Below are 12,137 nucleotides of genomic sequence, written 5' to 3' on the forward strand. Positions count from 1 at the left end.
AAGTTGTAACTTAATGTTATACAAATTTATCTAAAACATTTTTTAAAAGAAAGAAAATACTGAAGGGTAGCAAAATATCCCCCCAATATGTTTTTTGGAACCAGGATTCTTATGAGCTGATTATTCTGAAGAACAGCAGATGCAGGAGGAGCCCTGACAACAGTAGACATTAAACTTTTGTAAGGTGTGTTTAGATTTACAAAGGAGATCCCACTTAAGGGTCTCCCCCTTTCTGTACCAGGAAGAGTAGGATGACTAAATCACAAGAGAATCTCTTATCAATAGAGAAGTCATTGACTTAAACGTAAAGAATGAATTTTAAAAATAATTCTATTTATTTACTTATTTCTGGTGGGTGCTGCACGGGCTTTTCTCTAGCTGCGGCAAGCGTGGGCTCCTTTCTAGTTGCAGTGCGCAGGCTTCTCATTGCAGTGGCTTCTCTTATTGCAGAGCACAGGTTTTAGGGCATGCGGGCTTCAGTATGCAATTCCCAGGCTCTAGAGCACAGACGCAGTGGTTGTGATGCTCAGTTGCTCTGCGGCACGTGAGACCTTCTTGGGTCAGGGATCAAACTTCTGTCTCCTGCACTGGCAGTCGGATTCTACACCGCTGAGCCATCAGGGAAGCCCTGTATAACAAATCTTACCTTTGTTGACCTGCTCTTCCTGGTAACCTCTCCATTAACTGCCCACCCTATATTTTTCTTTCTTTTGTTTTTTAGCTGAAGATGGTTATTTAAGCCAGTGGCTCAGACCACCTCAGGGAGTTACTCATTTTTTCCCTTTGGTATCTCCCGTGTATATATGAAGCATACATGTTAACAAGTTTCTGTTTTTCTCTTGTTAATATGTGTTACTACAGGAGTCTCCACTAAGAACTTAGAAGGATAGAGGGAAAGTTATTTTTCTTTCTCTATAAGACAAATATTATATTTCAGATTCACTCTACTCATTATTTCAACAGTCTAGGGGTAGGCTACTCATCAGACTAAGAATTGTATCACTGATTGGAATTGCTTTATCAGAATTGTACCTTACAATAACAATTGTATTTTTTACAAGAATTGTATCATTAGGATTTAGTGATGTGAAAGCAAAAAGGTTTTTAACTAGTTATCAAAACAAAGTGAATCTGCAGATATTCCTGATCAAATAAATGGGTCAAAAATTTAAAGAGAGTCTAAGTTTGTCATTTTGTTCAAATGGTAGATTAACTCAGTAATTTATCCCCTCAATATTATTTATCCTAAGGTTTAAAAAATTATTTTCTTTTTTAATCCTCGACAAAATGTTTCACCTACAGATGTATAAAGGTTAGCTGGTTTTAGGGGCAGAACTATGGCCTTCTACAAAATGCACATATTTCTGAGTTGCAAGTACCTTCCTAGTTTGTCTGATGGAAACTGAGCAGGTCTGTTGTGCTCAAAACTAGGAATGAATAACCCTATTGATGGCCATGATAGTATGCCAGTCCTGTTAAAAGTTTTTACATCTAATTTGGGTTGTACCTTTAAGCAGCATGTAAGGGGAATTTAAAACAAACTGAGAAAAGTAACCTAGCTCTTGTCTCTTAATAAAATCTATAAAAGGCAGCAGAAGGGTCTTCACCCTGACATCCAACCTTTCATTTCCTACTCAAAAACAAAGGCCTGCAGATTAATGGGAAAACCTGCAAACCCTCCCTCATTGCTTCTGAAGCACACATCTCAGCTCTCTCTTCTTTTTCTTGACTGTCCTTAGAAAAAGAGACTCAAACGTATTTAAGGAATAGAAAAATGCAAGAGACATTTTATGAGAGAACTGGGGTGGATGGAAGCCAGAGAAACTCAGAATGATTAAAGTGAAAGCAAACCAGAATTTTGATCGGGAAGTACAGTTCTGCTTTAAATGGAGCAAATGGTAGTAAAATTTTGTGACAAAGTGAGGGTTAACAATGAAAAAATAACTGCCTTCATATTGCTGCCTAGAACGTTAAGGAAAATAAACAAAAGAAACAGAACTACAACTCTGTTTAGGCAACTCTGCCCTCCTAAAAGATTACTTTTGTTGTTCTAATTTCTCTTTCCACAGCTGCTGTGGACATTTTATGCTAAAGTCTACTGTCTTTAACTTTCTTGAGTTTCATTATTAACAGTGTAAAGTTTTCTGCCCCATAAACAAAAATAAGGTGTTTGGGGGTTTAAAAGGAATGAGAATGTTAATCTCAGTCTCTAGGATGCTGCCTGCCAATCAGATAACTGGTGGCCTTGTGGCCTCAGAGAAGCAAAAGAGTTGTTTGTTAAGTATCTGATGAATTCTTGACTGTGTATGGTTAAAATCTTCATCTTAGGGGAGGTGATGGTCAAGGAAGGTCTCCAGCTCAACACTGTCTTTAAAATACTTTTCCCTTGTTCCCCTTTGGGGATAATGGCCTCATTACTCAGCAAACTGCCCCATATAGAAACCTGGCAGCCAGTGTCTTGCTGAGTTTGTTCACAATAATCCCCAGTTGAGTGGATTCTGCCTGAGACTTTTCTTTCTTATCTTACTCTCCACCTCTGGCTCCAAATCTTTTTTTTTTTTTTTTTTTTTAACCTATGGTTGATCTGCCAGATATCAGTATTCTCACCACCTTTCCCTCCACTCCCCTATCCTCTTCTTTGACTTTGCTATCACCATGACTGTTTTTTAACTAACCAGTTAAAAAAACACTGAATGGGGGTGGGTAGGTGGGAAAGAGGTCCAAGAAGGAGGGATATATACACACACACACACACACAAAGCTAATTCACTTTGTTGTACAGTAGAAACTAACACAACATTGTAAATCAACTATACCCTAACTGAAAAAAAAACCCAAACCAAAACACTGAACAGCTTTATCTTGCTGATAAGAGCAACGCTAGATCCTCAGCATCCCAGTCGTGTCTGACTCTTTGTGACCCCATGGACTGTAGCCTAACCAGGTTCCTCCGTCCATGGGATTTTCCAGGCAAGAATACTGGAGTGGGTTGCCATTTCCTTCTCCAGGAGATCTTCCCGACCCAGGGATTGAACCCAGGTCTCCCACATTGTAGGCAGACGCTTTACCATCTAAGCCACCAGGGAAGAGTATAAACTACTTAGGACTGCGTATAACATCTCTTTAATTTTGCATAGAAGAGAATAGAAAAATGAGTTCTTTTAATTTGGTGATAATATAAATTATGAGATTTCTTGACAATGTGCAGTATTAACAGATGTATAAGATGCGTTCTGAAGAAGCTTTTTCTTTCTTTAGGGATTTTATTCAGAGTTATCGAGTCTCTCTCCCTCTACCGCCAACACTGTTTTTGTATTTAAGAATGCAGTGCAGTTGAGGGATGGGGTGGGAGCTTGGGGTTAGCAGAAGCAAGCTCTTATACAGAGAATGGATAAACAACAAAGTCCTACTGTACAGTACAGGGGACTATACGCAACATCCTGTGATAAACCATAATGGAAAAGAGTATGAAAAAGAATATATACATATATATGTACAGCTGAATCACTTTGCTGCACAGCAGAAATTAACACAACATTGTAAATCAACTATATTTCAAAAAAATAGACTAAGAAAATAAAGAATGGAATGCAGCTGCCTAGGCCCAGAGTGCTACCTGCCTATGGTCTCAGCATCTATGTGGGCCACCAGACACATGCTTGGGGCCCCAGAGTAACAATTATGCTTCCTTTCGCCCTCAAAGAGCACTAGTTTGCACAATAAATTATATGGCTATCCTGGGCATGGTGGTGGTGGTTTAGTCACTAAGTTGGGTCCGACTCTTGCGACCCCATGGACTGCAGCCTGCCAGGCTCCTCTGTCCATGGGATTCTCCAGGCAAAAATACTGGAGTGGGTTGCCATTTCCTTCTCTAGGGGATCTTCCAGACCTATAGGTCAGTTTAAAAGAGATGGGTAGTTTTCTACTAAGTATCCTTTACAAAAATTAAAATGGAACTTTATTTATAGATAAATACAAAAATGGCCCTCTTAAGCATTGTTTTATGCAAAGAAAGATTTTAAAAGGTAAACATCCAGATATAATAGGCAATCTTCTCATTGTTATCTTTTAGAAATCACTTCTTAAAATGAAGTTCTTTCAGACTTTGAACTCACCAAAGGCAGAAAGCATTAGTCCTTGAGTTTCCTGCTCTCTTACAAACACCAGCAGGTGGAGTGGGGAGACCAAAGGAAGTGGGTTTTGGAAACCAAGTCTGAGAAGATATTTTCCTATAGAAACTACCACTTAAGTTGTAGTTCAATTAATAATAATAGTATTGAAAACAAAAGTGTTATTGAAAACAAAAACAATCGGGTCTAACTCCTTGTAACCCCATAGACTACAGCCTGCCAGGCTCCTTTGTCCATGGGATTCTCCAGAGAAGAATACTGGAATGGGTTGCTATTTTCTACTCCAGGGGATACAGAAACGAGACCTATCTAAATTTCATAGGAAAGGCGGTGATAGTAGTTTCAAATTTAAAAAACAGTGAGAAGACTTCATAGGGTTTTAAAATGAAAGTTCAGGTACACAACAGAAAACAGCTCACTCTTTCTGCCAAGAATAAAAGTATTCATTATTTATTACCATCAGGAAATGTGGGCAAGAGATGTGGTAAAAACACAGATAAATATCAATGGTATTACATGTTTCAAAATATCGAAATATCATTTCTATAATTGTAGAAATAAAAAACTAATGTCTGAAGTAGTATAAATACTATTTTGAAATACTTAAAAAGCTAGGTCATAATCTTTAGTAAATATAAAGTCAATGAAATGTGCCTTTTGGTAAATATTGCATCTTGCTCCATTTCTTCAACACGGATCAAGAAGTACAACATCAGTAGCAAAATTCAGCAACATGCTCCCTGCTCCATACACCTGGAAACTGGCACAGTGCCTGCACCACTCTGGCCTCTGGGAGCTACGTACCAAGGGTGCGCTGGGTGGAACGCCTGCTGACCAGGTGGCAGGGGCTACTTTCGGCTGCCAGTTGGCACCCCCAGTCAACTTCTTCTCTCCAGCATTCCACTGAAGATCTCCCCTAAAATCAACCATGCAAAACACACACACACAATCAGAAAAGAATAGTATGTGGCTCCTTAAATGTTTATTTGTATTTGGGGTCAAGAAGTAATAAAGAGAATGGATGAAACAGACAGAAGAGCCTTACCATATCGTATCTAAGAGAGCTTAAGGACATTTGACAAAAACATCAAGAGAGTTTTGACCTCAGTGACAACAGGAATTTCCTGTCACTGCTCATGGAAAAATGTGCCACAAAATTCAACTGAATTCATCACTGGTTACAAAAACTTCCAAGTAAGTCATAAATACTGTCTACCCTTCGCTGAACTGATAATGAATCCATGATGGCACTTTCTGGATCTTTGTGGCTTCAACAGAAGGTTTCACACAATTGAATCATGACTACCAACTGCCTTCCAGTGATTATAAGATTATATCTATTGCTAAATGCATCCCAATTTCAGAGATATTGAAATACGCATCTAAAAAACATATACATTGTCATTTTTACTATTCTTCCTTAGAACTGATTCCATGAGACACTTTTTAAAATCAATGTTAGCGAGGAATATTACAATGCATCTAGAATTTAAAGCTATTAAAGTATTCAAACCACAATTCCCAAGTATTTCTAGATATAATTTAGTGTGAATCTGGAGACTGAAACAGATTATTCCTTTTCATTGCCGAGTCAATAGTGGAATAGAGATTCCAGTAGAATAACAACAAAACAAAAACTGACAATGAAATAAAAACCAATTTACCTAGTCTGAGAATGAGTAATACTCCATTAAGTACAAGGTTTGATAGTCTCAAACAAGTACAAATACACTGTCATAAGAAAACCAGACAGTTTCAAAAATACTTACTTTTTGGATGTGGTACCAGAAATTCCAAGATCTATAAATGGATAAGAGAAAAAAGAATTTAAATCTCTATACTCAGTTTAAATGATATGACATTTAAAAGATCAAAGAATCAGAGGTCTAAAAAAAGTCCATATTGTGCATACAAATGACTGCATTTAGTTTTACAGAAGAGAAACCACTTTAGGAAACATATTCACAAGTCCAGCATTTTCTTTCACTTCACGTTATTCTTAAGGATCAAACTTTAAAGTCAATCTGTATTCAGAAATGTGTGAACTTAGGAGGCTTGAGATTGCTATCTTAGGCCTGTGTGGGTGGGAACTTGGCTAATATAAACTGTTCTCTGTGGCTCAGTGGCTAGGTCGTGTCCCACTCTTTGAGACTCCATGAGATTTCCCAGGCAACAATACTGGAGTGGCTTGCCATTTCCTTCTCCAGGGGATCTTCCTGACCCAGGGATGATTGGCCGGCAGGTTCTTTATCACTGAGCTACCTGGGAAGCCAAATTGTTCTCTACAGTTGTTCTCCTAATGATAAGCATGGCTCACTTGTCTGAACTGTACAAGCAACTAGGTTTATGCTGAAAATCTGCTTTCCTTTCAGGAGACTGGCTGGTATTTTGGTACATGTTAGGCAGAGTGCCTACAGGATGAGGATCCAATAAAAACCTTGGATGCTGAATCTTTATAAAGGGCTTTCCTGGGCAGAAACCTTTGTGTGTTGTTGCATGTTTGTGTGTTCTTCCCCTCTTAGGGAGGAGAGAGCATAAGGAAGTCCATGTGTGGATTCTTCTGGACTTTTCCCTTGATGATCCAGCTGTGTATCCTTACGATTCTGCTATAATCTCAGCTGTGAGTACAACCATGTGCTGACTCCCTTGGGTCCTTCTAGTGAATCTACGAATTATGTGAGTTGTCTTGGCAACTCCTGACCCAATGGGTTAAATCATTCTGCTCTAATCTCAAATCATTGACTACTACAGCAAATATTTATTGAGCCCCCATATGCCAGGCACTGTTCTAAGTATATGAGATAAGCCAGTGATGCAAATAAAGATCCCAGTCACAGAGGAATTTGCATTCTCTTGGGGTGAGATGGATGATAAAACAACAAAATAATAGAAGAGTATATAAGCTACTAGAGGCAATACAGCAAGCCTATGGAAAAGTGAATATGAAGAACAGGGTAAGAGAGAGCTGGTGGGTTAGGTTGAGAGTGGGAGCAGGCAGGATAAATAGGGTGCTCAAGGAAGCCTCATGGGATGAAGCTTGTGCAAAGCTGCACAGAGATCTAGGGAAGAGCTTTCTAGGCGAGTCACCTGGTACCCCCTCTGGTGAATGGTAACTGTATGTTTAACATTTCCAGAAACTGCCAAATCACTTTTCATGGCAGCTGCTCAATGTTATCAATACATTCTCCCCAGTAATGTTCAGTTCAGTTCAGTTCAGTCGCGTCCGATTCTTTGCAACCTCATGAATTGCAGCACGTCAGGCCTCCCTGTCCATCACAAACTCCCGGAGTTCACTTAGACTCACGTCCATCGAGTCAGTGATGCCATGCAGCCATCTCATCCTCTGTCGTCCCCTTCTCCTCCTGCCCCCAATCCCTCCCAGCATCAGAGTCTTTTTCAATGAGTCAACTCTTCACATGAGGTGGCCAAAGTACTGGAGTTTCAGCTTCAGCATCATTCCCTCCAAAGAAATCCCAGGGCTGAAATGGACTGGCTGGATCTCCTTGCAGTCCAAGGGACTCTCAAGAGTATTCTCCAACACCACAGTTCAAAAGCATCAATTCTTTAGCACTCAGCCTTCTTCACAGTCCAACTCTCACATCCATACATGACCACAGGAAAAACCATAGCCTTGACTAGACGGACCTTTGTTGGCAAAGTAATGTCTCTGCTTTTGAATATGCTATCTAGGTTGGTCATAACTTTCCTTCCAAGGAGTAAGCGTCCTTTAATTTCATGGCTGCAGTCACCATCTGCAGTGATTTTGGAGCCCCCCAAAATAAAGTCTGACACTATTTCCACTGTTCCCCATCTATTTCCCATGAAGTGAGGGTTTTAATTTTTCCACGTCTTCATCAAGACTAGTTATGATCTTTTTTATTACAGCCATCCTAATGCGCGTGAACTAGCTTCCTTGGTGGCTCAGTGGTAAAGAATCCGCCTGCAGTGCAGCAGACTTGGGTTCGATCCCTGGGTTGGGAAGACCCCTGGAGGAAATGGCAACCCAATCCAGTTTTCTGGCCTGGAGAATTTCACAGCAGGGAAGCCTGGCGGGTTACGGTACATGGGGTCGCAAAAGAGTTGGACATGATATAGCAACTAAATGGCAAAAAATGGTTGTGAAGTAATATTTCACTGTGGTTTGGATAGACATTTCACAGATGACTGATGTTGAGCCCCTTTTCATGTGGCCATATGTATATATTCTTTGGAGAAATGTATTCTTTAAATCATGGGAATGGGAAACAAAAATATGTCTGCAGGAATACTACATAGGAAAAAAGTTGTCTCAGGGATCTGATAAACTTTTGACATAGCCTTGAGTGAAACAAAATGTATTGGTGATGGTAAGCCCATTCACCTTAACAAAATAATTGAATTCAGAGTTAAAACAAGGCCAATCTTTGTAATAGCTCCCTCATCTCCTAGGATTCTCTCCTTCACTTACCCAGCTCCAGTCACTAATGTCCATGGAACTCCTTGAGTATACCAGGCAATCATCTGCCCCAGTGCCTTTGCACTGGCCATCTCCTTTGCCTGCAAATTTTTTCCTTCAGATATCCATATGATTCATTCCTTTACCTTCAAATCTTTGCACAAATTTTACCTTCTCAGTGAGGGCTATTCTGTAGTACTTACAGACCCTCTTTGGATGTCCTGGTTTTTCTCCATGGCATTTACAACCTAACATATTAGAGAATTTATTTATTTGAAAATATTTAATGTTGTCTCTGCCCTGCTAAGCACTGTAAGAACAGAAATTTCTATCTGCTTTGTTCACTGATTTATCTCTAGAGCTTGGAAGACTGCCTGGTGCTCAATAAATATTTGTTCAATGAATAACTGAAACTAATTTGGATACTCAATTGGTAAATATGTTATTTTCAAATGAAATAAAAAATTAAATACTTTATTTAAGATAATACACTTAGATTTTACTCTACATGCTCTCTAATTACACCTTTGGCAATTCAGATTAAAAGTGGCCTCCATGTTGCTTGTGAGACAATGGCACAGGGACTGTATATCTTCCAAGGAATTGTACTGGGTAAAACACTAAGAATTTCTGTCTACTCCTTGACATACTCACCTGTAAGTGAATTCAGAAACAATTCATACAAAAAAAAAAAAAAAAAAGAGAGAAAAAAATTCACATATGATTCTGCTAAAGAAAACTATTCTATTACTCACTGCCTACTAAGCTGGCAAGAGATGAGTCAAGGTCACTCCCAAGGGCTTTGCTTGCCGCCATTGCAGGACTTGGTGGTACCAGTGAGATGGGTGCAGGCTGCCCAGCTGGTGCCATGGTTGGCATCAGAAGATCACCTAGACCATCAAACACTGGAAATCAAATAGAACAGGTTCAGAATAATTGCAAAAGAAATATGCAAAATCAAAGGGAAACTCTTTTGAAAAAGAATGAAACAAATACATTTACAATTTTACCAAAGAAGGGACTTAATCCATACTTTCAATGACGATAACAACAAAAAAACATCTCTACATATGGCTACTCATAAAGTACGGAAATACTAATGAACATGAAAGTGGAAAAAAGAAATTGTGTAACGTTCAGGAAAGAACACAGACTTGGGAATCAGAATTGGGCTCATGTCAGCTGCCTCACTAGTGTGTGACTTTGAGAAAGTGACTATCTGAGTTTTTATTACCTGTAAGTGGGAAGAGTACAACTACAACATGGATTTGTTGTGGAGATTAAACTAGATGATATACGTCATGCCTTTACTATAATGCTCACTCAAAATAGGCATTCAATATGTGGTAGTTACAATGCCTACTTTTATAAAAATTCTTAAATGAGAAAGAAAGTCTGAATCTCCCAATTCCTATGAAATCAGTGGTGGGGTAAAATCTGATCTGATGATTAGTACCTATTAACAAATATCTGAAAAACATACTGTAGAAGCAAGAATTTTGATTTTTGTTTCTTTCATTGTAGTATGAAAGTTAGAACCACTTCTGGTTCTAACTTTAAGGGCATAGCTACAATATATGCTATTTTCAGTATTAAGAATCATGCTATTATTGATGGTTCCTGATCAGCATGTAACAAATGACCATTTGTTTAGTTCCCGGAATACAGAGAGACTATTCAAAAATGCTGTCTCATAGAATTTGTAGAAAAGCTTCTGGTGATACCTACATCAAAAGTTTTATGGTTGCTAATTTTTTTAATATATAAAAAACAATGCATATTTACCATACACACACCACTCTACAATAATTCTAAATTAAAAGAAGGACAGCATTCAACTCAGCACTGGCAATGGAAGCAACCAAATTGTCAGGCAGAGGATATAGTTGGGGTGTTTCTGAAACACAATTACCAAAAACTCACCAATTGAAAATTTGTAGTAGGGACCCAGCATGAGAAGAGTAGAATGGAAGAAAATACAAACAAAATGACAGCAGGATGAAAGGTTAAAGGCAGGCAAAGAATACTATTCGTGTCAACTTCATCAAACGGAGGGCCAGGCAAACTTCAGAGAGTGTAAGCAACAGCAGTGGGAGTGTCTACACATTGAGATACTGCACAAAGATTTAGCACAAAGTATTTGTTTTCCCTTAACTTTCTCCAAACCATGTGCACATAAGCTCATGCAAACAGATGGTGTGCATGTTAAGTTAAATTTCTGCTAAAAAATAAAAACAAAAACAGAAAGAGACTGCAGGTTATTCTTAAAGCCACCAAAAATGTATGGAAAATATTTACTTAGGTTACAGAAGGAGAGATTTATTGAACAGTTTTAAAACCAGGTCTTCATTCAATATTTGCTTATAAATTTCCTGATATCACACGAACCTGAGGCGGTGTATTTTAGAAACAGAACAAATAAAAAGAATATTTGAAAAATCACTGCCTCACCTGAAGGATCAAAGGAGCTGCTGCTAGAAGTTGAAGGCGTTGTTCCAAAAGCTGCCTCAAAGTTGGGCTGTAGCAGGTTATTCTGAGCTGGAGTCACTGGCGATGGAGAAGGAGCCATGAAAGAACCCCCAAATCCTGGGAAAAAGTAGTTCCAGAAAAATATAAGCAGAAACAACTAAAGACAGGTAAAGGCCAATAAAACAGAATCAGCAGAAGTAACAGAAGACCAAAAAGGTATTGAGTGCATATGGATGAGAAGGCAATGAAACCCAGGAAGTTATGCTTTTGGAATAGTTTTTCAAGTATCTTAAAATCTGACACATAATGAGAGATTTAATTTAACTGCAAATCAGAGAGCACATAAGACTTTATGTCCCTGTTAAGAGAACCTGCAGCAATCCAATCTACTGTTATGATGAAGTACATAAAGCTGAGGTGGTTTCACTATGGTTAAACTTCAGATAGTTATTTTTGTATTTAAATTTTATTTCTTCAAATCACAATACCAGGTACCTCGAAAATGCTTAGTTTACACATTGGCTCAGCATAATAATAAAATGCAAATCAGAAAAATATGCATGTATCCTGCCATCAACTCCTCCTTAATATATTTCTTATATGTTCCAGTCTAATTGCTGCCATTGAGAAATTTAGGCTCACCCAATACAACACAAAGCGACTTTCTGTCTCTAATCTGTAGCTCCTCCAACCTAGCCTTTACAGTGCAGCCAGAGTGATCTTTCTGAGTAGACAATGCTGACAAAGTTACTTCTCTAATATCCTTCATGGGCTCCCCAGAACTTTCAGATTCATATAATGTGGGTTCCTTTATATAGCAAACAAGCGCACCTGTCTCTGGACCTCCTTCTCCCCTCCCTGCAAACTCAGTTGCGGCCATAATACATCACAATGAGTCAAATACCAGCCCCAGGAGGGCTTCTTTGCCTCCTATTGCCACCCACAGCTACCAGCCACAAGGACCCTGCCCCTCCCACACCTGGTACACATGGGTGACGTGTCCTGCCTCTGTGCTCTCAGCACTGGTACATCTCCCACCCTACCCATACACCATCCTTTATTTCCACCCCAAGTCCCCACCCTGGGGGTGGCTTTTTGGTGTC

At 39.0% G+C, this 12,137-nt stretch overlaps 1 protein-coding gene across 16 annotated transcripts in view; it reads right to left on the reverse strand.

The window, feature by feature from the left end:
* Positions 1–12,137, reverse strand: part of SNAP91 (synaptosome associated protein 91) — a 169,277-nt gene that overhangs the window by 20,164 nt on the left and 136,976 nt on the right. For 15 of the 16 annotated variants that reach the window (XM_061427323.1, XM_061427319.1, XM_061427328.1 and 12 more), the window contains 4 exons: positions 11,017–11,151; positions 9,321–9,470; positions 5,900–5,930; positions 4,935–5,046 (listed from right to left, as the gene is read on the reverse strand). In XM_061427323.1, the coding sequence (XP_061283307.1) occupies positions 4,935–5,046; positions 5,900–5,930; positions 9,321–9,470; positions 11,017–11,151 (428 nt within the window). The remainder of the gene's footprint in view (positions 1–4,934; positions 5,047–5,899; positions 5,931–9,320; positions 9,471–11,016; positions 11,152–12,137) is intronic. The other variant, XM_061427322.1, reaches the window with a different exon arrangement.

Source organism: Bos javanicus, chromosome 9 (genome assembly GCF_032452875.1).
Source record: "Bos javanicus breed banteng chromosome 9, ARS-OSU_banteng_1.0, whole genome shotgun sequence".
Classification (NCBI taxonomy): Eukaryota; Metazoa; Chordata; class Mammalia; order Artiodactyla; family Bovidae; genus Bos; species Bos javanicus.